The sequence below is a fragment of the Plectropomus leopardus genome, chromosome 18 (assembly GCF_008729295.1).
Source record: "Plectropomus leopardus isolate mb chromosome 18, YSFRI_Pleo_2.0, whole genome shotgun sequence".
Classification (NCBI taxonomy): domain Eukaryota; kingdom Metazoa; phylum Chordata; class Actinopteri; order Perciformes; family Serranidae; genus Plectropomus; species Plectropomus leopardus.
Genome location: NC_056480.1, coordinates 13683027 through 13707121, shown reverse-complemented (window position 1 = coordinate 13707121; position 24095 = coordinate 13683027). Strand labels below are relative to the sequence as shown.

General features: G+C 39.1%; 1 protein-coding gene across 1 annotated transcript in view; it reads right to left on the bottom strand.

The window, feature by feature from the left end:
* The window catches only part of csmd2 (CUB and Sushi multiple domains 2), a 285801-nt gene that overhangs the window by 241973 nt on the left and 19733 nt on the right, over positions 1-24095 (bottom strand). Inside the window, exon 2 of the mRNA XM_042506230.1 lies at positions 20031-20247. Within this exon, the coding sequence (XP_042362164.1) occupies positions 20031-20247 (217 nt within the window). The remainder of the gene's footprint in view (positions 1-20030; positions 20248-24095) is intronic.

Here is a 24095-nt window from a genome sequence, read left to right as displayed (position 1 = left end):
TCCTAATTGTAACCTAATCCCTAAACCTTATAACAGACATTTGAAGAAGTGAGGACTGGCCAGAATGTCCCTATTTTCCAAAAATGTCCTCACTTAAAAAAAGGTTAAAAACATGTTTCTGTCATAACTATGTAGTATGTAGCCAGCATGTGTCTTCTTGTTGTTGTTTTTAAAAATAGCTGAAAACTTGAAAAAATGTACCCATTGAATTGAAACTGTTGCAGTTCAGTTTGTGTGTCTGTGTATGACTCATCCCTGGCTCTATTTAGAGTGAAAAAAAAGATGACCGTGTAGCCTAGCGGAGGTTAAAATGGCACTTCATTCCCACACACATGATTTGATTCCTCCGGCTAATAAGAAGACCTTCACAAGCAATTACACTGTATTTCTATCAGCCTCCTTATCCTTTCTTTTTTAGGGGTATAAGCTGTAATGTACCACGTCACTTTGCCCAAGGGCATGATCCGGCCTTGATGGAGTTTTATGGTTAGCCTTGAGCGCTCTCAATTTCAGTTTAAATCCCTGTTATGTAGTCTGAAAGCCTGCAAAAGTGGTAAGTAGTTTTGCAGGGGAAGAAGAAAACATCTTGCATGTTTACAATTATAAATGTGGACTTTATAATGTGCAGTATTTCTGCAAGTATGGGCTGTTCATTATCATATCACACAGTCCAGGTAGCATGCAGCTCCACAATAAAGGTGAACCGAGCTTGAGGCAGCAACACTTTGCAAATCTCATACTGTACACAGCTTCCCGCAGATCCCACAACCCAACACCATTTCAAACAAGATTGACATCTTTTTGAGTCGAACCTACTTAATGTCTCTTCAAGAAAGACGGGCTGTAGCATGCAGTTGCTCATTAATATTCATACATGTGTGACATCACAAGGTATTTGCGCATCGCAGCTGAGTGGCAGGGGCGGGAGAGTCTCTCAGATGTCTCTGACGCTGAATGCTGATGGTGAGATAATCAACCGCAGTCAGCGCCATCTGAGAGACAAACTGCAGTGAAGTCATTAACAAGCCAATGTCTCTAGAGAAAGAGAGAGATGTGGTGAGTGAGTGAGAGAGAGAGAGAGAGAGGCTGATATAAGGGAAAGGGAAGAGTGGGAGGGAAGGTGAGAGGAGGAGTGGGAGGAGGAAAATATTAGCAATAGCTTGAGTAGCTTTGAACAGATGAAGCACTCCAGAGATAGCAGGTTAGGCTAAATAGAGGCCAAAAATGCGAAAACTTAAACAGCAAAATAATGGAACGTGAACTTCCGAGTGGGGAGAAATATAGAGAGAAAACCAATGCAATGATGAAAACAAGTGACTCATTTACAATGTCAGAATGGTGATAGGATGGCTTACTCATCAGCTGTGTTCATTTTGAGGCCGTAAAAAGACACGGGTGGCAACACTGGACTGATTAGCTGTCATTTGCTGAACAGAAAGTCATCACCAGCCAAATTAAAGGATGTGCGCATGTGAATGAGTGGAGGGAGATTTGGAGCACTACCAAAAGCTTTAACAGAGATAAGTGCTCCATATTATTACATTATATCTCTTGCTCAAATCTAATTCCACCTAAGGGTTGGAGTAAGGATGGAGTTATGGCACAGACATGCATGCATACACAACTTTACTTCCTCTGGAGTGTCTACCGGTCAGTGAGTGACTGAGTGATGGTACTGGTTTATCTCTGAGCTATCTGCACTCCATTAACGATGTATTACATTGCCCTGATGCTATCTGCATCTGCTCAACACTGTGAATACCTGTGAGGCAACACAGAGGGCTGCACAGTCCCATGCCTTTTAGGATTACATGTTGATAGCTGATAGTGCAAGTGCAAAAGTCCGTATTGCTTGCATACTATTTCCCCTACCCCGTACTTCAATCAAACAATCCACAGCAGTGCTTGTTTTGCTAAGAAACGCATTTATGGACATAATTTCTTTCATAAAAAGCCTTATAATTTTAAGCTTCAATTTAGAATCTGCAAATGAAAAACATTAAAGCCCTGACAGTAGAGGTAAAGAGGGAATAAAAATTGCATTCTTTGTTCATTTGTTCCCCCCGTAGTAGAGACATAAGTCAATTACGCTTACAGCAAACAAATCAAGGCTGACAAATGAAACAAGGTGACGTTCACAAGTCCAACGTGTTTCCCTCTGCTCCGCACAAATCGCTTTGCAATAATCCTCGGGCAGAAAACAATTAGGGATGGAATAAAAGTAATTCAATGTTGTGCCACTCTCGCCCCTATGAGAGTGACAAAGCTAAGTGGTAGCCATGAGATATGCCGTTGTTTACTTGCCATACCAGTGCACAGGTCTGTGTGTCTGTGTGTGTGTGTGTGTGCGTGTGTGCGCGTGTAGATGGAGCAATTATGACACACAAGGATGCAATAAATGATCAAGGAGAGAAGAAGGACAGATGTAAGAGAGCCAAATGAAAGCCTACTGGAAACAAGGTGAAAGAAATCCTTCAAGAATGACGACAAATATTAAAAATCTATCGATATTCAGTCATGTATGTTGCATTTTTTGGTGTCTGCTATTGATTTGAGCTTAAATATTTATACAGGATAGAGGGTGTTTTTTTAACTTCACAAATGAATAATTATCATTAGTTTGCTACTATTAGTAGTTGCAGCAGTGAATACAGATGTTTTGTAAAGAATCATCTATGCAAAAATAATACTAGTAGCAACAGTAGCAGTGCAAAGGTCCAGTAATGGCTAAATAAACAGGTTATATAACGCAGAGCACAGAAGAAGATCAAATAATGTGTCGGTGAGTCAGCCTTTACAAGCAGCAAGATTTTGATGAGTAACGGACAGAGTTGGCTTAGTGTAGTGCTGTGAGGAATGTGGCATGATGGAAATGTGAGTGATGAAAGAAACAAACAAACAAACCACTAATGTACACTTGGGTAACGGCTGAGTGCAATGTTGCCCTCCCTAAGAATCTCTCAGATTAAAAGGATGTGTTATTTAATAAGATGCATTTGCCACTTAGTAAAGCATACACCAAATCCCTTTTTAACCAGTCGAGGCTTTTGCTTGTATACTGTATCTTTCTTTTTCAGTCTGTAACTCATCGTCTCTCCCTCTCCCCTTCTCTACTATTGCATACTGTCAAAAGTATGTGGACACCCCTGTCTTCAAAGCTCTGGTAGATAGTTTCTCCATCTTGAGGGAAATAACCATCAGTGGGCCCATTAACAGTCTTATTTGAGTTACTGAGTAAATCTGAGATGTGGGCCGTGATTTGAAGGTCAAGGACCATGGGCTCATTTTTCATAGTTCATTTCAGTTAGAAGAAATCTGAATGCTAATGCATGCTTTAATGTCTTAGACAGTAGTGTACTTTTACATTCTGGCAACAGTTTGAGATAGCCCTTTCCTGTTTCAACATCCAAGTACCCCCTTCAGCAAAGCCAGGTCCATATAGAAAAAGGTTGTTGAGTTTGGTCAGAGAAGACTTGACAGACCTGTACAGATCCTTGACCTCAAAGGGGATCTATTATGCTCATTTTCAGGTGTCAACTTTAGTTTGTACTGGGACATGTTTACATGCTTTAAAGGGGAACAATGCCTATTTTCAAAGTTCATAACTCATAGCTATGGTCTAAAACAGAACAAAAATATAACAAGGAATGAAAAACTTCAGAGCCAAAACTCAAACTTATGATGTTGTAGGGTATAACATCTGGAGCTGCTTCATAGACAATGAATGATGAAAGATGTTCTGGATACACTGAGAGCACTGAGGAGAATGTTATTAGTATATGAGTACATTTTCTGTTGCAGAACTGAAACACTATGATAGAATAAAGCTCATTTGGTGATTAAAAAAAAACATCCTGTGAGTCCACAAAATCAGGCTTCCATTCATACTTATGTATAGTTAGTGTAGAACTCACAGTAGCTAGCAGTTGGCTCGCAGATTTGCAGAAACTGATGCACCCCAGAGCTATGCATTACATGCTGTATAGAGGTGTGGACAGCAAAATGTATTTTAGCCAATTTAAAAAAAAGGTTTACCTAAATTTCTTTTGTTGCTCATGTTTTCAATGAGATGTTCAACAATCACAGAGAGGTTTCTCATCCTAATGTCCAGATCATTTTAGTCCTGTAGCGTGTAAAGCATTGATTGTTTATAATAATGAATATAGATAAGGGTCATGTTTGCATGTATGTGCATTAATGCATGCCTGCACCACAAGGCTTTTACAAAGCTTAAAGTCTCCACCATTGAAGTTTCTTCTAAAGACATTTGGAAGGCTTGAAGCTTTGAATCTATCTTCAGAATTTCATCATTTGCACTGCTATCTCTTTCTCTCGCTTTCTCTCTCTGACTGTGATCTTCAGTTTCTCCGTCACTCCGCAGAGGGATGCCACTAATAAACTCCAAAACAAGGTTGGGCTGAAGATCTGATTAGCCAGCAGGGCTAACAGGGACATGGTGACCGATGGAGCACCTAACCAATGCTATTTACTTTCTACCGTCGCTCTTCTTTCATTCCTGTGGCAATGATGATCAAAGAGCAGCAGAGGGAAGGAGACAGCAAGGGAAAAGAGAGAGGAGGATGGTAGTCAGCAGTGTGTTTGTGTTTGTGTGTTACTGAAGTACAGCACTGGTACTGATCTAGAATTAGCTGCGGGCTCTCACAAACACTGATTTACTCATATTCCATTCGACTTGTTTCTGTATACTGCAACGGTCTCTCCTTTCGTCCCTCTCTGCCTTTAGATCTCAACATTAATGCCCTCTATTTATTATTTATGTCTTTTTGAATGGCGAGCAAATTAATCTGCCCTATTTCGTCCTCAGCATTCCTGCACTGTACTGTATGAATTGATATGTATATTGATATGTATATTATGTTGATGTATTGTCAGATTTACATCTTTTATGATGGAATCAAATATGTTTACAGGAGAATAAGGGGTGCTAACCTTCGCTTTTCCAGCAACAAAATAAGCGCAAGTGCAACTGGTCACATGCAACAAGTGTCTAATTACATGGCAGGCAATTCCTTTTGACACAGTACGGCTATTGTGCACGTATAGGATGTGTGCATGCGTGCATGCATAATATGTGTGCTTTATCCATTATCACGTTTCACAAGGTGTTTGGATAACTAATTAGACTGCTATGCTCTGTGTCTCCCAGGGATGAACAAGAGAAAACAAAGGGAAAGGGTGAAATCAAGGAAGAAAAACGTGACTACAGCAACACTGAGGGAAAAAACAAAACAAAACAAAAAAACCCCAGCAAAATCAACACAAGCTGCAAAAAATATGGCAGGGATTTGCCTAAGCCAGGGAACAAATGGTGCACAAGGAGAACGTCTGTGCTTCACAGTCACATAGATTGCAGCTATGGGAGTGTATTTTCTCTGTTTTTGGGTGTGTTGTTAGGGGGGCAAACATTATAGGTTCTATACCACCATATTGTTTTTATTGGCTTTCTTTCTGTTTGTGTGTTTTTCTGTTCTTCTCTCTGTGAGAGCAGGATATATGAGAAACTTTGACGGTTTAAAAAAAAGGACTTGAAGGGGCCAAACTTAAACTTTGGCCGTTGAAGTGGATAAAAAAACAAAACAAATTTCTTGCTGACTAATTTTAATTAGCATTTGTTCTATTAGAATACACAATATGTTTAATTTAAAGAAAAACATTCACATCTTATATTTTATCCTATAGTAGCAGGATATAATTTTAAAAATGAGCAGAGTTATTAGTTACTGATAACAGTGACTGCATTGCTTATGTGTCCCTGACACATCTTATAGACTTTTAACACCAAAATTAGCACGCATGTGCATTTTTTTTTTTTTTTTTTAAATGCTGGAAAATCCTTGCCGGTGGACAAGTATGCCTGTTTGTTTGTTTTTTTCCTCTGGTGTGTAAAATTCGATGTCACGGCTGGCCCATAAACCGCGTTAGTAAAACAGTGGGAAGCACCATGGAGGCCAGTGAAAATGTTACGGTGGTTATCTCTTTTTAATATCTTTTAATTTTTCACTTAATTTTAAACAAAGTTTGAGCACTGCTTGTAAAAAACGGGACACTATTTTGCTGCAGTCAGTTATTGAATCACAATAGCATGGGGCTAAAATTTGCACATCCACTTAGGGTCATATTCCATCACTGCTGATTGAGGCTGATTGGAGCTAAAACTGATAAATAATTTTGATTACTGCAGAGTCATTCATCCAAAATAATTCTAATCGTAATCTCTACCATTAAATACAAAATCTAGATGTTAGTGGGTCAGTTGGTGGGTTTTTGTCCAGTGGGAGGTGCTTTACAGTAATGAGAAACTATCTTTAAATCCCTACAGTTTGGTTAGGAGACTTCTGGCATTTATTTCACCCTGTTTGACTGTAAGAAATCTGGCAGTGAAGACTATCAGGAGGTGGGCTGCAGTTCTGCAGCTCTCCCTTCAATCAGAACTGAAATTGCCCAGCAGGTAAACAAGTCCTCATTGTATCAGTGTTTTTTGAGCTCTGCTTGATGTGTTTTTGCTTTTCTCCTGGAATTGCTGCATGCAGGTAAGTAAAAAGTTTTCTTATGCGGGAAAACCAGCCGAAAAGAACCCATGTAGAGCGACAATTAAGGTGCATCAACGAGATACTATTTGAATAACTTTTCAAAGGAATACATCAACAACATGCATGACAGAAAAACTGCAGAGTAAACTATATTATCTAGAAATAGAAACGTAAGAAAGAACTATCACTGTCATTTTTCAAATGACTTGGCTTCAGAGATGATTATGAATATTTGTAAAGTGCTCGAGAGCATGCATCTGATAGGTGTTAATCTCTATCTGCATTAGAGACAACATTACATATAAACAGCACAAGCATATTGGCTTCGAGTTTAGTTTAAGCTGAATATGAAACTCAGAACAAATCACTGCACCAAACAAAAAGCAATTACGTCCACTTTCACTGACTTCCTTAACCAAAATGTGAAAAATTGGACATGGTGCTCCTATTACATACAGTTTCAGAAAACAAAAACCCTTTTGCTACTGTGTAATTTGTACAACTGGCATCAGCAGACTGTTTTCATTTGAGAATTGCTCTCTTTCAAAAAAATTATAGATTGTCAAGTTTATCATCATTATTGAAAATTACACTCTTTTTTTTACAGCTTGATCAATACAAAATGACTGGAAACAAAGAGAAGTCAAGTGAGCAGTGAAAAATCTATGACAATACTGCTTCCCAGTCTGCTCTTCTCCTTCCACAATGCTAAACCAAGACATGCCTTACATGTTAAAACTGCTGCACATGCGCACTCGTGAGTTGTCCTGTGCCTAAGGTGTTGCAATAGCAAAATTGTGACTGACGTGATTTGCATAAGTTGTCATGCAAATCAACAAAATGAATTCCCTGCAGTCAGAAAAGCATAACATCCGCCTCCCACCAGCCCTTTGTTAGGTGGTGGTTATCAATTTAAATCATAAAATTCTTCCCATTGTCTTAGTTCCTGTCATATTATGTGGTATTGCTCTGTACACTGAACACCTGTCGTAAGTTCAACCAATTACTACAAGCATTTGTATAGAAAAATTGCAAATAAAGTTGCACTCATTAGGTTTTTGTATCCAGACTAATTGGATAATGCTCGTATCAGTCAACACATGGTCAGCTAAAATAAAGAAAAAATAATGAATATCTAACTTTAGCTGCATAAATTTGGGACCATTTCTATTATATGACCTGTTTTTTATGCCTCCTTTGCATGTTTACAAATGACAGCAGCATCATTCTGACCTGCTTTTCAGAACCAAAAGAGACGTGACGGGTGTCAAAGGCGTGATGAACACAATAGCGTCTGACTCTTGTGTGACATATATAATATATGCATTGGCAGCACTTTCTAAACAATAACAATGGCATAACATTACACAAGCATTTGCTGTCCCTGAACTACAACACGGCAGGACGGCGTTAAATGTGAACGTGCACACACAGCTGACACAGAGCAGCACGTGTGCACATGTGACAAGTTCAGGATGAGAATGTGTTGGTCATATTCAAAAGGGTCCCATGAACTCTAACCCCAAAATATTTGAATGATAATGGGTTCAATGGGTCCTCACAAGTCTCTCCTAAACTTGAGAAGGCTTGTTCCCCATATATGTTTTATTCCTTACATTCAAAGGAGCAGGATACCTAACCTAATAACATTGAATTCGATTTCAAAATGTTAACTGTATTACTCAATGCACATAAGATAATTTGTAATATTAATTGTAAAATAAGAAACCATAGTGTTTCAGTATATGACTCCTAACTCTATAAACTGACATATTTTTTAATAAGCCTATATTTGAGTACAGCATAAAGGAATTCTAGAGATTTTGTTATAGTTTTTGGTTGTTCAGTGGCCTCCATTTGGTCACCCCTGTGAAAAAATTCTTGGGGCACCGGTGTTTATCTGATCTGGCCAAGTCTAATTTTGGCATTGGCAGGAAGTCACTGCTGCTGTGCTACACATAGCTAATTGCTCTCAAACAAAATCAGTCCTAAGTAGTAAAGATAACACCAAGTCACATAACTTTTGTACATTTTACCATTTTCTTGGACAGCCTTGTTGTGAAATTAATTAACATGATTTGACTTAATTTGATGTTCTCCCTTTAAACATGAAGCTCTTCACTTAAAATCTGTCCAAAAAATCTTAACATTTATATATGATATTTTATTAATTGGGGCTGTGCAAGAGTAAAAGTATAAATAAATTCATTTTTTGAAAATGAGTATTGGATAAAATATGAGCATGGAGCACAACATTGGTGTAATTATGCCTCTATTTTTGGTGATTATGTTTTTCAACCCTGAAGCTTTAAACGGCTCAACAGGCTGGCCTCACTGAAATTTGGCACATTACTTTGACTCAAGTGTGACGCAGAGCACAGAAGGGCTAATAATGACACATCTTTTTGAAGGCTGCATATTCAATCTTTTATCTCGGCAGGGAAACATTTCATTTCATGCTGCTGCTGAAGTGTATCCTGTTAAGAACATTGGTAGGCCCAGGGATGGAGGAATGTCAATAAGCAATACGCACATTGAGTGATACACAGGGTGTAGGATATAAATTCATGGCCATCTAGTTGATTATTTCTCTAATCTAGGGTTACAGGGCCTAATAATTCTGCCTCACAGGTGAGCTGGGGCCATAAATCTGAACACCGTTTCACTTTTTCCCAGCATGAGATGATGAAAAACAAACTATCACTCTTCCTCCTGTTTTTAGCAGACTGTCGTTAAAGCTGGCGTTGATAAGTGGCAGTCTCTCCATTAACAGCCTAGACTCCATAAGTTCCATAAGGAACCATAAATCCTACAATGTGTGTGTGTGTGTGTGTGTGTGTGTGTGTGTGTGTGTCCCTGTGTGTGTGTATGAAGGAGTCTGCTTGCACATGTCCTGGGGTGTGTATGAAAAAAAACTATCTACATACATACATTGAGTGCATGTATGTGTGTGTGAATGATGTTAAATAAGATGCTCAATCGTAGCCAGCGCAAACAAATCAAACCACGCAGCCTTGAAGCCATATTTCTCACACGCACACACAGTCACTCCTCCTCCCTATTTGGATATGCACTCCTTGCATATGAGCACGTGTAGCCCAGGATGAACAGGCAAAGAAGAAACGTGCGTATGCAAACACGCGCTGAACACGTGTTCATCACAATGTTCGCTTACTGAAGTCATTTTCTCAAGTGTGTATTGTGAGAGATTGATGGCCAAGGCCGTCACTGACAAAGAAATACTGCTGAAGAATGTGCTCGGGCATGGAAGTGCCACTGAACGTCACCCACTCTCACCCTGACACGGAGACATAGCTCCTTACGAGCTTGGCTCATTGACTAACACTGAACTCGCTAACACATGAGGCGTGGACACACATAACACATCAAATGCTGGAAGAGACAGGTAATAATCAGTGGGAAGTGAACTTAAAAGTGATCAAAATACTAAACTATAGTGGCTCTAAACCAAATACAAGTGTTATAGAACATCAAACGTGCTGTGGGCTATACAACCTTCAGAGTCTGGGCTGGGATTGCCTGCATATGGCTTTCACCTCTGTTGTCACAAGCAAATATAAAGGGGGATGAGCCAAAATCTGCACTCAACAGTGCTAACAGTACTAACAACAGTTCTGACAGAGCTTCCAGTGGTAACAGCCCAGTCTCTCTCCCATCTCATCCAACACTGACGTTTGGTCAGTGGCCCATTGGCATCAGACACAGACGCAGAGAAGCACCCTTTAGAAACAGTATGAGATGATGCCATTTTTTAAATGGTATCATTTAAAAAAAATGATAGAAAAATAATGCAGTGTATCTGTAGCACAATAAAAAAAACTGTTACAATCATTTGTTACTAAATAGTGAAGATTAACTGCAGTTTAGCAAAGAGTAAATTATCTGTGGATATATATACTGTGTATAATTTTGGTATACAGCTTCCACTAACAATATTTACAATTACTGATTAATTTTTAAAGTGTTTTTTAAATCAGCTATAATTAATATATTTTATATTAATAATGGATTTGATAATTATGTGTGGTGTGAAATGGATTGATCACAGTGACAGACCCACAGAGAATCATCACTTGAATTATAACCCAAGCTTTTCTAGCATTTCTTAGCTTATTGTTTTGGTTTTCTGGTGAGCAGCTTTACCGTTTGGTTCAGCCTCATGGCTCTCATTGTCATTAACAGGAGCTACAGGCAGTTGTATATAAAAACTGACTGTGTGCTACTGTCCCAGCTGCAAACAACAGACAAACAAGGTTAGCAACTGGCTACCTTACATTACATATATTAGGTAGACTCAAGCACCACTCTAAATGAATGCAAATGCTGCTCTGCTGGATGTGTTACAAGCAACTTAAAGCTGAATATGTCTGTGCTATTTTCAAAACTTGTTTCTGCTGCACCAGTGTAGCCCCCAAAAAATCAGTTTTAGCAGACGTTGTTGTCTCCTTAACTACTGGACCTATGAGCCTAATATTTTCTGTGGACAGTCATGACTGTGTGCTCAAGGACATTGCAGCTGCTATGATTCACCGTTTTTGGAAAACCTACAGTATATAACTGCCCATTCTGTTTTATACCATCACTCACTGCTGACTCTTCACTCCTTGTAACAGGCCTGTAGGGACTGTAAGTGATCGACAACTGCTTCAGTTTGCAATTTTCTTTTCTGAAAATGTATGTGGCAGTCACATTAATGTTGGTGTGTTCATCTGTTGGCATTTTTACTTTGAAGTTGACATCATACATTGCTGGTGTTTAAGAATAGTTGCTTTCTAGTGAGACTGTAAGACAGTTTGCATTTATTTATGATGGACACACAGTCTGTCCTGCACTCATTGTTTCTAATCCACATGCCCCCATGTTTTGATTCCTATATTCTGCTGCAGAGTGAGTGCTCTTGACTTTCATGCTCCTCTTTGCAGCTGAGGACATGCAGGCAGTGGCACAGAGGGGGAGAGAGAGGGCACCATCAGGTGAATAAGAGGTAAATTTACAGCCCACAGCAACTTAATATGATACAGTCTCTGGGTTTTGTTGATGTTGGCAAAAAATGTTGTGCATTTGCAAACTGTCATTAGCACCATTAATTTGTTTACTATTTACATGCTTTCACACTGAATAGAGCCCTGCTCAGACTTTAAACTTTACATGGAAAACAAAACAAAACAAATTAATATTCATATTGCATAGCCAAATCCAGTTCAACTGGCATACTTCTAAGTTGGGTAGAGCCCTATTAAATTGTTTTCAACTAACTTTCTGACAATAAACTAGTTGACTATCATCTAGCCCCATTTTGTTGTCTGTTTTGTTGCTTAAAAGGACAAATGGCCAACCAGACACTCTCCCCAACATTTAGGAGTATTCCTTTAAATTCTGCCCTCAAGGCTTGTTTTATATGGTATATTTACACATCTCGAATCAAAACTTTGAACAACAAGCAGAGGCAACATGAAGGCAGGTTAATAATATTTTTCTCCTCTCATGCATATACAGTACAAACACTTGTGCTCTCAAGTGCTTGCCAAAAAGCAGCAACGTCTTTAAAACCTTATGTGTCTGAAAAAATTACAGTTTTCCAGCCCACCGCCGTTTACGCCGTGCCTAAAAGTCTGTGTGTGTGTGTGTGTGTGTGTGTGTGTGTGCTTTTGAGTGTGGTGTTCATTTTATCTGTATTCCAATAAACCTTGATTTTGTTGACACTATTTCAGCTTGCTGGGATAGGCTGCATACTTGCCCAGATCCCCCTTTGTAAGCATAGTCTGATCACACATACACTGCCTCTCTCTTCCTCCTCCACACACACACAAACCCACATTGTGACACCCCAACCTCACAGCACTGAGGGCTGACTGTAGTGTTAATGCCACTCCCAGCACCATGCACTAGTGCTCCTTATTTAGGTCCTATCGAGCCCACAGGCTGAAAATCTGTCCATTCCATGCCTCCTCCTCCCACTCTCACTTCCCCACCCCTGCCAGACTGCCAGGCCTTAAGTCCCTCCGTTCCATCACTCCATCACTGAGAGGAAGGCATGTGGAGAAAGATGCTTTCACACACCTCATGGCTTTTCGCTCTGATGAAATGTACTCAGTGTTTCCCAATTGACAGTTACAAGGTGAAATGTGACATAAAAGTAAAAAAAAAAAGATTGCTTTTTACAACTAAGAAATGTAGGCTCTTGTACAGAGTGACAGTGAGTGAGCTGGTAGAGGTTCAGTGTCTCGCCTGAGGTCAATTTGGCTGTTGCTTTAGTCATGGGAAGCTCTGTCTGACTACTGTGCTAGAATACCACAGGCCCTGCTTAACCCAGGACACCAGGGTTACTGGTCTCTAAAAGAGATTCCATCACTGTCATTTTACTGCAAATAAATGACCACATAATCACATGATCTTGTAATTTTACTGCATTACAAAATGGAATTAATTATTGCTACCACTAACAAACTGCAAGATAGGGCAGTAATACTCAACTTATAGCCCACGGACCAAATCTGGCCCCTGATATGGTGCCAGGTTTCCCCAAACCATTTTCTAATTCACAATAAAGATAAACTGATTCACACTGGGAATTGTTTTTGAACTTTTAGATGCCAGATTGCATAAAACATCATCAAAATACAACTTATTTATTTAAAAAAGGGGCTGGTGGAGGATCCTCTGCACCCCTTAACAGAAGTCCCAGCTAAGCCCCTAATGTCCTCAAATCCTAGAAACATCCTTAAATCCTATTTGTCCTAAAACCCTAGATATGTCCCAAAACTCTAGGAATGTACTAAAATCCTAGAAACGTCATAAAATCCAAGAAACGTCATAAAATCCAAGAAATGTCCTAAAATCATAGGAATATCCTAAAATCCGTGAAATGTCCTAAAATCCTAGAAAATGTAATTTTGCAGAAGTGACCCCCCAGGCAAAGCAAGTTGAGTATCCCTGGTATAAGGTATGGATAAAAGCTTACATTCAGAAAAATTTAAGGACCACACCAAAGATTTTGCAACCACAATTGGCAGCTACATTTCTGGTGCACTATACAGACCTTTTGTGAAAAGATGCCACAATTATTTCTATCTACGTTCTGCCTTTAATTTTCACTAATTCTATAACCTGTGTCTTCAAACCAACTTGCAGACACTACATGCAGGCAAATTAACACAGTGAAAAAAATATTTCCTAAGGTCCCACAATTGTCATGTGGTAATACACTCTGAAAATGCTTCATTCAGTTTATGCATTCAAAAATAATTCTTTAACAGGGACTTAAGGGTCAGATTCTGCAAAAGCGACACATTCATAAGCATTTATTCCCTGTGGACAAACTTCGAGGAATTGCATGGCTATTGTGTTGACAAGGTAGTGGTTTAGTGAAAGAGTATTCAACACAGAAAGTTTACAAAACAGTTTCTCTGCTGTGTTAGCACTTGACAGTTGTGTGACAATAAAATGAAGGTGGCAAAACTGGCTAATAACAGAGCCATTGCAAGTTGATTTTAAAAGTCTGTTGAAATAAATGGGAAATAAACAAAAAAAAAGACACAATTGTAAGTCAGCTATGTTAAACAACTGGATTGACATGTTGGGAAATGCCTTTATATGCTTCCTTACCAAAAGTTAGATGAGAGTGATATCTATCTGATGTTCTATAGTTAGGTATGTACAGAGCTGGACTCAGGCTGTTGATAGCCTTGCTTAGCATTTAGACTTGGGGCAAGGGGAAACAGCTGGCCTGGCTCTGTCCAAAGTAAGCCTAACAACATTTCTTAAACTCAAATTAAAACATTGCAATCTTGTTTATTTAATCGTAGACCTACACAAACCAAAATGCAAAAACTGAAACTTTTGGTGTTAGTGCGAGCTATAGTATTTGATGAAAGCCAGTCTCTGAGTTTTGTTGTTACAGAGAGGTGACCATTAATGCTGCACAGAACTCCTTGTTGAGTGAATTAACAGCTTTTTTGATAGGATACAGTCCAAGCATTCCCTCAATAAAACCACAAATTCTCATTTTCACATCTCTGTTGGTGGCGAGTTGAAACAAATGAGATACATGCTGATGAGTGCTTTAACTGTGCTGGAAGGCTACTTTGATGGCTATGGTTGTTTTACCCTGCTTCCAGTTGTTACACTAAGCTAGGCTAACTATGTTGTGACGCCCTCTCCATTTTAAAAGCACAGATATGAGATTGATGTCAATGTCATGTCTTAGAAAAAAAACAACCAAAAAACATTTTTCCCTGATCGCTGAACTATTCTTTCAAAGGAGCTCTAGTAGAGAGGATATCTATGATTTAGAGGTTGTCTGCACATGGCTCTCAACATGGAGGTGGCTGAGCCAGCCAGCAGCTAATGGTGCGAATAGTGTGAACAGCGTTAACAATGGCAACAGTGCTGACAGAGCTAACTATATCAAATTTAGGGGAACTGGAGGGAGGGCGCAATGCTTCCACAACCCTGCTGTCCTGTTGTCAGTGGTCACTGCTGTATGAGCGCAGTGCAGAGCTTTGGTCTGACTGCCGTCTACCGTCTACCACAACAAAAAATAGAGAAACTTGGATAACAACACACACAGAGTGAGTCTTAGGCTACTTCATTCCTGCTCAGGATGCCTTTACATCACTATATCTTTACATTGCAAATTTAGTTTGCTGCTGTATTAATGCTAATAGCTAAGCTTCAATAATTAAAACTAGTAGTGTATGGTTCTTCACAATCGGCTGTGCACCAACGATCCAAGTTAGGTTTCTGAAGTTTATTCTTGAATCATGTGTCAAGAGTGGGTTGCTGCCAAATTGTGTCTATTAAAAACACCTTCTCAACCTAACTGCAAATGGAAAATTAATAATATGCTTAAGTTGTTGCAATGAAGCCATATTTATTTAATAGTACAGATAGGTGGATAAGGAAATTTTTTTTACACAGCTAACATAACTGAACTACTTTTGTCAGCAAAACTTATTTCACCTTGGGGTTAGTTTTTCTGCAGTTCAACAACACTGAGGGCACAAGATGCACTTAACCACTTAAGCACTTAGTCACCATATCTGGAAATGAATGCTCTGCCTAATTAACAGGAATCATACACAGACAGCAGGTTGACTTTGTGATTCAGGACATATATTACTGCATATACATTTTCTGGTGTTCCATTTCAAACAAATGAAACTGTGGAATTTTTTCTATGCTCCCTTGGTATCAGTCGGGATCGGCAGTTTAATGAAATGCTGCAGCAACAGCCTGACTCATATGCATTTCCTAAGGAGAGACTGTGACTCATAAAGCAACTGCTGCAGGAGCAAGCACACTCACAAACACACACCAGGGTGCATAGCCTGTATACTAAGGAACTCAAGCACATATAGTATGTAGCTGAACTGATTTGTAAGCCAGCTGACAACAACAATTTTCTCAGCTCTTGCTGTAACAGCGATGAATTAATGAATGGATAAATAAACAAATCTAAAGAAAAGTGACTTCTTTGAAAAAGAAATCAAAGCTGATCACTTGAACGTGACGAGCGGCAAAACATTCATTTTTGATGACTACTTTGAGATTAAACGCAATATTCTGCGCTCTACAACCTATGGCGTGGTATACATGAAAGGCTGATCAAATTCAGCAAACACAGTGCGCAGGACACAAAATGGGGAACAGGCGGGAGAGATAAGACATTAAAAAAAGAGGTGAGGAGGAAATGAGGGGAGGGAGAGAAAAATTGGAGGGGTAGGAGCAAGAGAGATGGAGAGAAAATTACTTTTGACACAAGCGGGATATGAGAGCAAAGGGAGGGCTGAATTATCAGATGTGCATCTTTGTATGTCTGTATGAAAACGTGTTTATGAACGAGTGTGTGTGTGTTTGTGTGTGTGTGTGTGTGTGTGTGTGTGGTGTAGGTAGGGGGTGTGAATGTAAATGCATGTCCTCACAGACTGCTGAGAGCTGCTTCTAGCCTTTCCAAGCTCACTCAAAGATAAAGCCAAAAAAATCTAAAAAAAAAAAAAACAAACCCCAAAACCTTTGAAAAGAGAGGAACTCTGGTCAAAGACAACACAAGCAGAATCAAAAGGTGATCTTGTTCCCTACAAACTCAAGAGCACTCCTACTATTTCTCCATCTCTCATCCTGTCTGTATTTTTTATCTTTTTTCTCACCCCCATCCCCTCTTTCCCTCCCTTTTTTCCAAACTCATTTCTCTCCCCTCACTTATTTTCAAAGCGCTTACAGAGAGAGAGTGGAACGCTTTTCCCTCGTCCCGCCGGAGCATCAATATACAACAGAGCCCAGAGGTCCAAACAGGAGAAAGGCTGAGGAGAGCAGCGCAACACAAATCCATAATGGATTTTCTTCTCTTTCATTCGCTTTCTGCAGGGAGATGCAGTGGAGGCACCACTGGCACAGAATGAGGGATGTGGAGAGGGGAGGGGCCAGGGAAGAGGTGAGTGAGAGAGAGAGGAGGGAGAGGTATCGACGGGGAGAGGCCGACAGAGACTCAAAACAGTGTCAATAACAAAAGCCCTTAAGAATATTTCTCTCATCTGTCTCTAGAGGGCTCGCATAACATATGCTTTAAACTATTTGTGAGGCCAAGCTCATATCAGAAGGTGACAAGAATTAAAAGCAGCTTTGGTGTCGCTTCGACTGATCAGATGCAGTCGCTAATTAAGCCTGTAAGCGAGGGACTGCCAAGATGTCCGACAGATATTAGGATGTGAGCAACAATATCCCGAAATACATAAATGCGTCAGTGAAAAGCAGCTCTGTGGCTTATATTCAGAGCTATTACAAACAGAAGTCTGGCTCCTTAGAAGGCAATTCAGCCTATTGATATCTAGGGTGAAGTCATGTAATGTGGGACATCAGGTAAAATGGGACAAATAAGGTTTTACATCATGGGCTCTTCAAATATTGGCAGCCAGTCACCAAATATGTTCTTTAGTTGTTGCTACAAATGCGCTTTACAGGAAACAATCATTTTTATTGGTTTGAGATAACTATATTGGGCCATGCAAAGAGTCAAAAACTGACTGGTCCAAGAACTTGCTAGGAAAGCCATGCGACACGTTGTTTTATTCATGTTAGTAATAAGAGTTCTGCAGCTAAAACAACTGAAGAGTGTTTCTTTTCAATAACTGTTTGACCTCTTATCATAATATTTCCATGCCATTTTTTTATTTGTACGAGAAAGGGTTCTTAATGAGTACTTGATGCATTCAGGTAAAATAGGACACTTTTGAAAAACCAGCATGTTTTTAGGCTACAATGTGCCATAAAATCATGAGTTATGCTATTGTGTGCCATCCTGTCACATTTCAGACGTTTCTTTTGTATTTTTGTCATGTAAATATGATGCTGTGAGTCCATGTCAGCCACATCACTTAAGAATTAGCCATAAATGTTACACATACATGCATGTCCATTGGAGACAATATGGCACCAAGGAAACAGGCAATAAAAGAATGGGAAAAGAATAGCAGAAAAGTTGGACAGTCTTTTTTAATGAATGCCACTGGTTACAGCAATATTTGATTAAATAATAACTGTACTGATGAATGGATTTCACCATTTAAAGTACAAACAAACATGACTGTCCCATTTTACCTTATTGGCTGTCCATTTCACGTAAACCTGTCATCGTGTTGTTTATTTGAAGGTTCGAAGGCTTGTAAATTATTTTACTTAACAACATATTTTCTTCATAGAGATATAGCAGAAAACAATAACAAGTTATAAAAGTAACAGTTAAGATCATATGCAGGGCTTTAAGTGGTTTTCTTGGTAATCTACCAAAAAGTGTCAAACATTACCTGACTTCACCCTATTTCTGAAATCCTGAATGATTCAAAATGTGTAAAATTTAGTGAGCATGAAACTCTGAGTGAAGAATATTTCAGTGTGCAGTGCAGTGTTGGCACAGGGCAGCCCTCTCTGGGGCTGGTAAATTGACGGTCGGAGGGGAGGAGGATGAGACTGTTGATTCAGAAATTGTTTGTTTGAGTCTTCACACCCAAGTGAGCTTCATTTCATTTTGCTAGTAGCTCTGAAGCACAGAATGTACCCAGAATCTCAGTGAATAACCTTGGATGCTGTCACAGCGTCCACAGTCAGTCCTGTATTAGTCACCAAAGAATTTGCTGCCTCTGAATGCATCACTGATTACAGGCTTGATTATTGTTCTGTCTGTTTTCCATTGTCTAGTTCACAGCATTCTTCAACACCTTTAAGTTAAAATAACTCTATAAACAACATTTTTATTTTAATATGACTCAAGTCTTAATTTACTGGTTTGGGCGATCTGTTTTATTAGTTACAATAACATTGTACTCATTGTAGTAACTGATGAGATCTAGGAAAACAATAACATCAGTACAACAAAATTTGATGGTGCCAGAGAAGAATAGTCGGACGAACAGACTGGTTGTAAACCGACGTTTAAGAGTCAGATTAGCTATCACTTTATATAGAGATAAAAACAAAATTCAGTGTGAGGCTGAAATATCACTAAGAAGCCCAAATTTTGGGCACATTCAACTACGGTATGCACAGTAAGTTCTACCAGGAAGATGGTTTGTTAAAACGTGATGACAGCAAGTTTTAAAAACAATGCTTTTTCTTCCACAAAAGTTTCTCTAACTTGGGGAGTTGTTAGACACCTGCCTGATTGTCTGAACGCTCATTTGTCTTGGCCTGTTTGCCTTTTTTTCCCCCTTGGCATGATCACAGCAAGCCCTTTACCTCCCCTCACTGTTCTGCCTGTAAGATATGAGCACAATGTGAAACTTTCATGGACTAGTACAGGAAGTCGGACGCATATGTAGACATAATATATTTTCAAAAAACGAGAAGCTTCCTTTTTATCTTTGCAATCATAATGAAAAGGAATGCCCTATCAGATAAGATGATCCAGCAGCAGAGTAATCAACTGCAACCTTAAAACCTTAAAAATATAAAATATACTGTTTTCCTGGCAGTTTGGCAGGCAAACAATGTACTTTATATCCTTATGAAGTGTCTAACGATTAAAAAAAGTTGGTTTGGGGGTGGGGTGGCAGTGTCATTGTTACCATAGGAATAATTTCCATACCTTAAAAATATGTCTATTATTGTTTGAAATGTCTGAAAGTCTTAATAGGCTGCAGGGACTATGGTGCCAACTGTTGATTTGATTAATTCATTATATAAGTACTTATTTTTAATTAATATCTATTATTGTTATTATTAAAAATGTCCTTAATATGTAAGTATTTCTTTAATATCTATTTTTTAATTAATACATTATATCCATATTGCTGTTGTTGTTGTTGTTGTTGTTGTTGTTGTTGTTGTTGTTGTTGTTGTTGTTGTTGTTATTATTATTATTAAAAATGTCCTATAAATGTCAAATCGTTGACTACATATTTGAAAAAAAAATTGCTTTCCCATTAGTTTCATGACATTATGATAATCAAATGAGGCCATCATTACCTTGTTCGCAGGTTCCCTGGGCTGGGTGGCCCGTCATATACAGACAAGATGTCAAAGTCCTCCTCTAGGGCGAAGCCTTGAAACACCAGCTGTATCCGGTTGTGCTCTGCCGCCACGATCACCCATGTGCAGTTGGCATAGTTAGGATAACCGTAAGGGTAGCCGGGGCTCTCTATCGTCCCATTGGGACTGTGTAGTGTGTAACTGCAGTTCTGAGCTGTGAAGAGAGAAAAGAGAAAAAAGGCAGTTATTATAAAGGGTGTACGGCATGTTAGAATTGCTAGCAGAGAGCAGAAAGTATTAATAGAGTATTAAACCAAATAAAAGACACTTCTCTACATCCAAGGATGGAAATTATACAAATACACACACACCAGACACACACACACAGAGTTAAATGCACACCCACTGTCAAACAGTTTGCACCAAATGCTGCAACATCCATTATCACCTTCAGCGTGCAGCCTGAGCCATTAGTATAGCAGTGCTAAATGGCTCACCCTCTCCTAGCTTTCCCCACCTCCATCACTGCACACTTGTTCACTCACTGGCCCTTTCACCGCATTAGTAATAGGTTGCCGTGTTAATACATGACATAGTTGGGGAGGAGGAGATGAGAGGAAATACACACAAAGAGATACACACTTGACTAATACATTAATTCTACTCATCTTGCAATTTTGTCCGCAGCCACTCAAACCGCCTTCAATCTTAAATTTTAATAGGGTGTGTTGTCATCTATCAGTAAAGAGCTTGGGGTGGATGTGGGGAGCGTGGACTATGAGTGTGTGTGTGTGTGTTTTGAATCCCCTGGCTAAATGACTTGTCTTTGACTGATCTGAGCACAGCACCGACTTTTAATCAATGATAGGGATTTAACTGTAATTAATCGCTAACGTGGACTGATGTGTGATTGCACTTATATCTAACGTCCTGTTGTCAGTGTGTGATTTGAAAATCATTATGTGTGCATGTATGGATAATCACCCTGTGGTCTTACACATATTAAGGGGTGATTGTTATCTCATCCAGTCAAAAAAAGGTTCGTGTTAAAAGTACGTTTAGTTCATGGGGGCTAATGGGGCGGCAGTATTTGTATCAGGGTGGCCAGGTGAAAATGAATTAAAGCTGACATTTCTGTTTTAAGAAGCTGCTGCATGCTTGTTTTTATGCTCGCACAAAGATAGGGGTATCTTGTAAAACTAGAAAACATAAAGCACCCATTGGTATCAATTATATAGGCATAGCTTGTCATAAGGGGGCTGCAAAATACTCCAAAATTAGACAAAATATTGGCGAGGGAACAGCTGGCATGACCATTTTCAAAGAGGTCTTTTAAACTCTCACCCCAGGATATCTGAAATAAATTGTGTCTTCACTAAAATTTTAGAAGGGTTAGATTTTTTTTAACATGAAACAGCTTTAGTTCTTTAGCTTAAGTGTTTTTACCAGTTTCAATCACTTGGTCCATTTGTCTAGGAGCGGAAGAGACCTCTGTGGCTAATTCAGCTCATACTACAATGCTCCTAAACCAGTGACTGCCAGCAGGAGGGTCACAGTCCAAAAGTGGGTTGTAGTTCCATTCTGACTTAACCGCAAGTGACCCATGAATATGTCAACTTCTTAAAAAAACACACATTGTTTTGAAGTACAGTGAATTTCCGGCACAGAGTTTGCATTTTGAAGTCCATTTCTGTTTATTATTGCAATATGTTTTTTTTTTCTTTTTCTGGTCTAACCCCAATGTGTTGTTTACATTTGTAAAAAAAAAAAAACAAAAACAAAAAAACCTTAATATTTAGTCTGTTATAATCTAAAGACCTTGAACTAATGCCTAAGGAGAAATCTGGATCACATGGCTGGACCAGTTGGGAACCACTGTCCTAAAAAATGAACACTGAAGAAATTCTTATCTCAATGCTGGATACCACTGAATCCCCCCTGAATCTTACATATGTCTTAACATGGTTCTTTAGAATAGGAGTGTTGTTGACCTCAAAATGCGAACTGTGCCAGTATTAGTCTATGCACATAAAATGACTGGCAATATTTACTGTAAAATAAAATAAAAAAAAAACAAGGTAAAATAAAATAATGCAATTCCTTACCTCTCTATATTGACATAATTTTAACCTAACTTTTTCAGTGGCTCTTGATGGCCACCCTATAAAAAAAATCCTGTGTGCTCCACTTAATCTTACATGTTGTAACTTTTGAATGACACCACAGTAAGAATGGGACATGTTCTGAATCAATTTCTCTTTGCAGAAGGACATAAGTTATAGCCTCACAAAAGGAACCTGCATGAAAACATACAGTACGTAGAGGGATCAAATTAGACTGTCATGCGAGAATGCATGCTTTTTATACAAACAATGTGCATTTTCCCTTTTGTTTGCTTCAGCCACAAACCTGAATCACAATGCAGCCTGATTAAAACGTAATTAGGAGAGTATAATTGGAGGACATCTGTTATCTGCATAACCCACATAATTCAACAATACAAACAATCCAGCACTCACAGTAGATATGATTTTTGTTTCGTTAATTTTCATCCATACTCATAACAACTGTGTAAATGTCTGGAATAAATCATTGCATCAAAATAAGCTACCTGAGGGCATTAAAAGCAGGGCATTAAAAAACAAGAATCTTGAGTAAACACACTGCGTCTTTCAAAACATGTAAAAGCTTTGTTAAATCCCTCCAGGGGGAAAGTGTATCCCTTATTGAATGCTTGTGAAACATACAGATTCTGTGCTGCTTTATATGCGCTCTCTGATGGGTAGCACAATCCCCAATGCTTAAAAAAAAAAAACAATCAGTCCAAATTTTTATTCTGAAACGTGCCTCATGTTTGAAAAAACAGCAGGGATTTACAAGTAATAAGGCACCATGCATGAAGACAAAAACAAAAACATTTTTTTAAGTACAGAGGGGAAAGAGAATAAATGACAAAAAAATACAAATGGACATGGATAATCCCTGGTTAGCCAGACGAGCGAGTGCTGCATTTGTTTTCACAGCAATAATCGAGCCCGTTGTTTAAGATTTCAGGGGCTACGTGCCACATCAGGGGTGTTTATGAATTCTGAAATGCCGCTGGAAAAACACTCCCTGACACACACAAACAAACAAAACCAATATTAGCTTTCTGTTCCAGGCAGCACAGCAAAAATGGTATCAAAATATGTGTTTTTTTGGGGGTAGGGGAGATAGTGTCAGGAGGTAAAGATCCAGACTGTCTGGCTGGCATCAGTAGCAGCGGGATGATAATAGCATCTCTAGTCAAAGTATATCCATCATGCCATTGTTGAATCCCTGGGGGCCTGTCTCCTCAAAAAACCGGCAGAAGCCTCTTTCAGCCGTCACTTTTCAGTACTTCATATGCGCTTGACCTCTTCCAAAAGACGCTAATCTGTGCGCACTTGAACCCTGGCCACTTGAATATGCTTTAGTCAGGTGTTCGACGTTGCATTGAGAGTTCTGCTCTTTATTTGCTGTAGTGATCTGCAAGTGTTACAATGAATTCTTAGGAAAAATACTGTGGGAAGACATGACCAAAATACTGTAAAATGAACAGTGAATAAATATGACCTATATGGTAATGGAGAGCTGAAAATAACTGAGGATCACTGTGCAAACTCCTGTTTCTTTTCTGTCCTCATCTCTGAAGATGTATTTCAATGCTAGAAAGAGGGTCTTTCATAAAATTACAGTAGAAAGATTTAAATATTTGAGATTGGTGCAACATGACCGGAGAAAACAAAGAGAAAGGGATGTGGCATTTGCTTTTGCTCAAGAGGTGGAAAACCTACAATTTCCAGAATGCACTGCGCCGCATTGGATCAATAAACGTTCCTGCTGGTGGACGGAGAAGGGTCTAAATCATCGACTACATAAAATAAAAGACGTAGCTACCATTATGTAACCCATTGCTTTGTGGACTCCCGTGTTAAAGCCTTGAATTCGACCTTTTGGTCATGACTAGCTTGTTTTTTTTGGAGCCACAAGTGACTATATTTGGACAAGAGGGTTGAGCTGCTGAGGACAATGTCAGGCAGG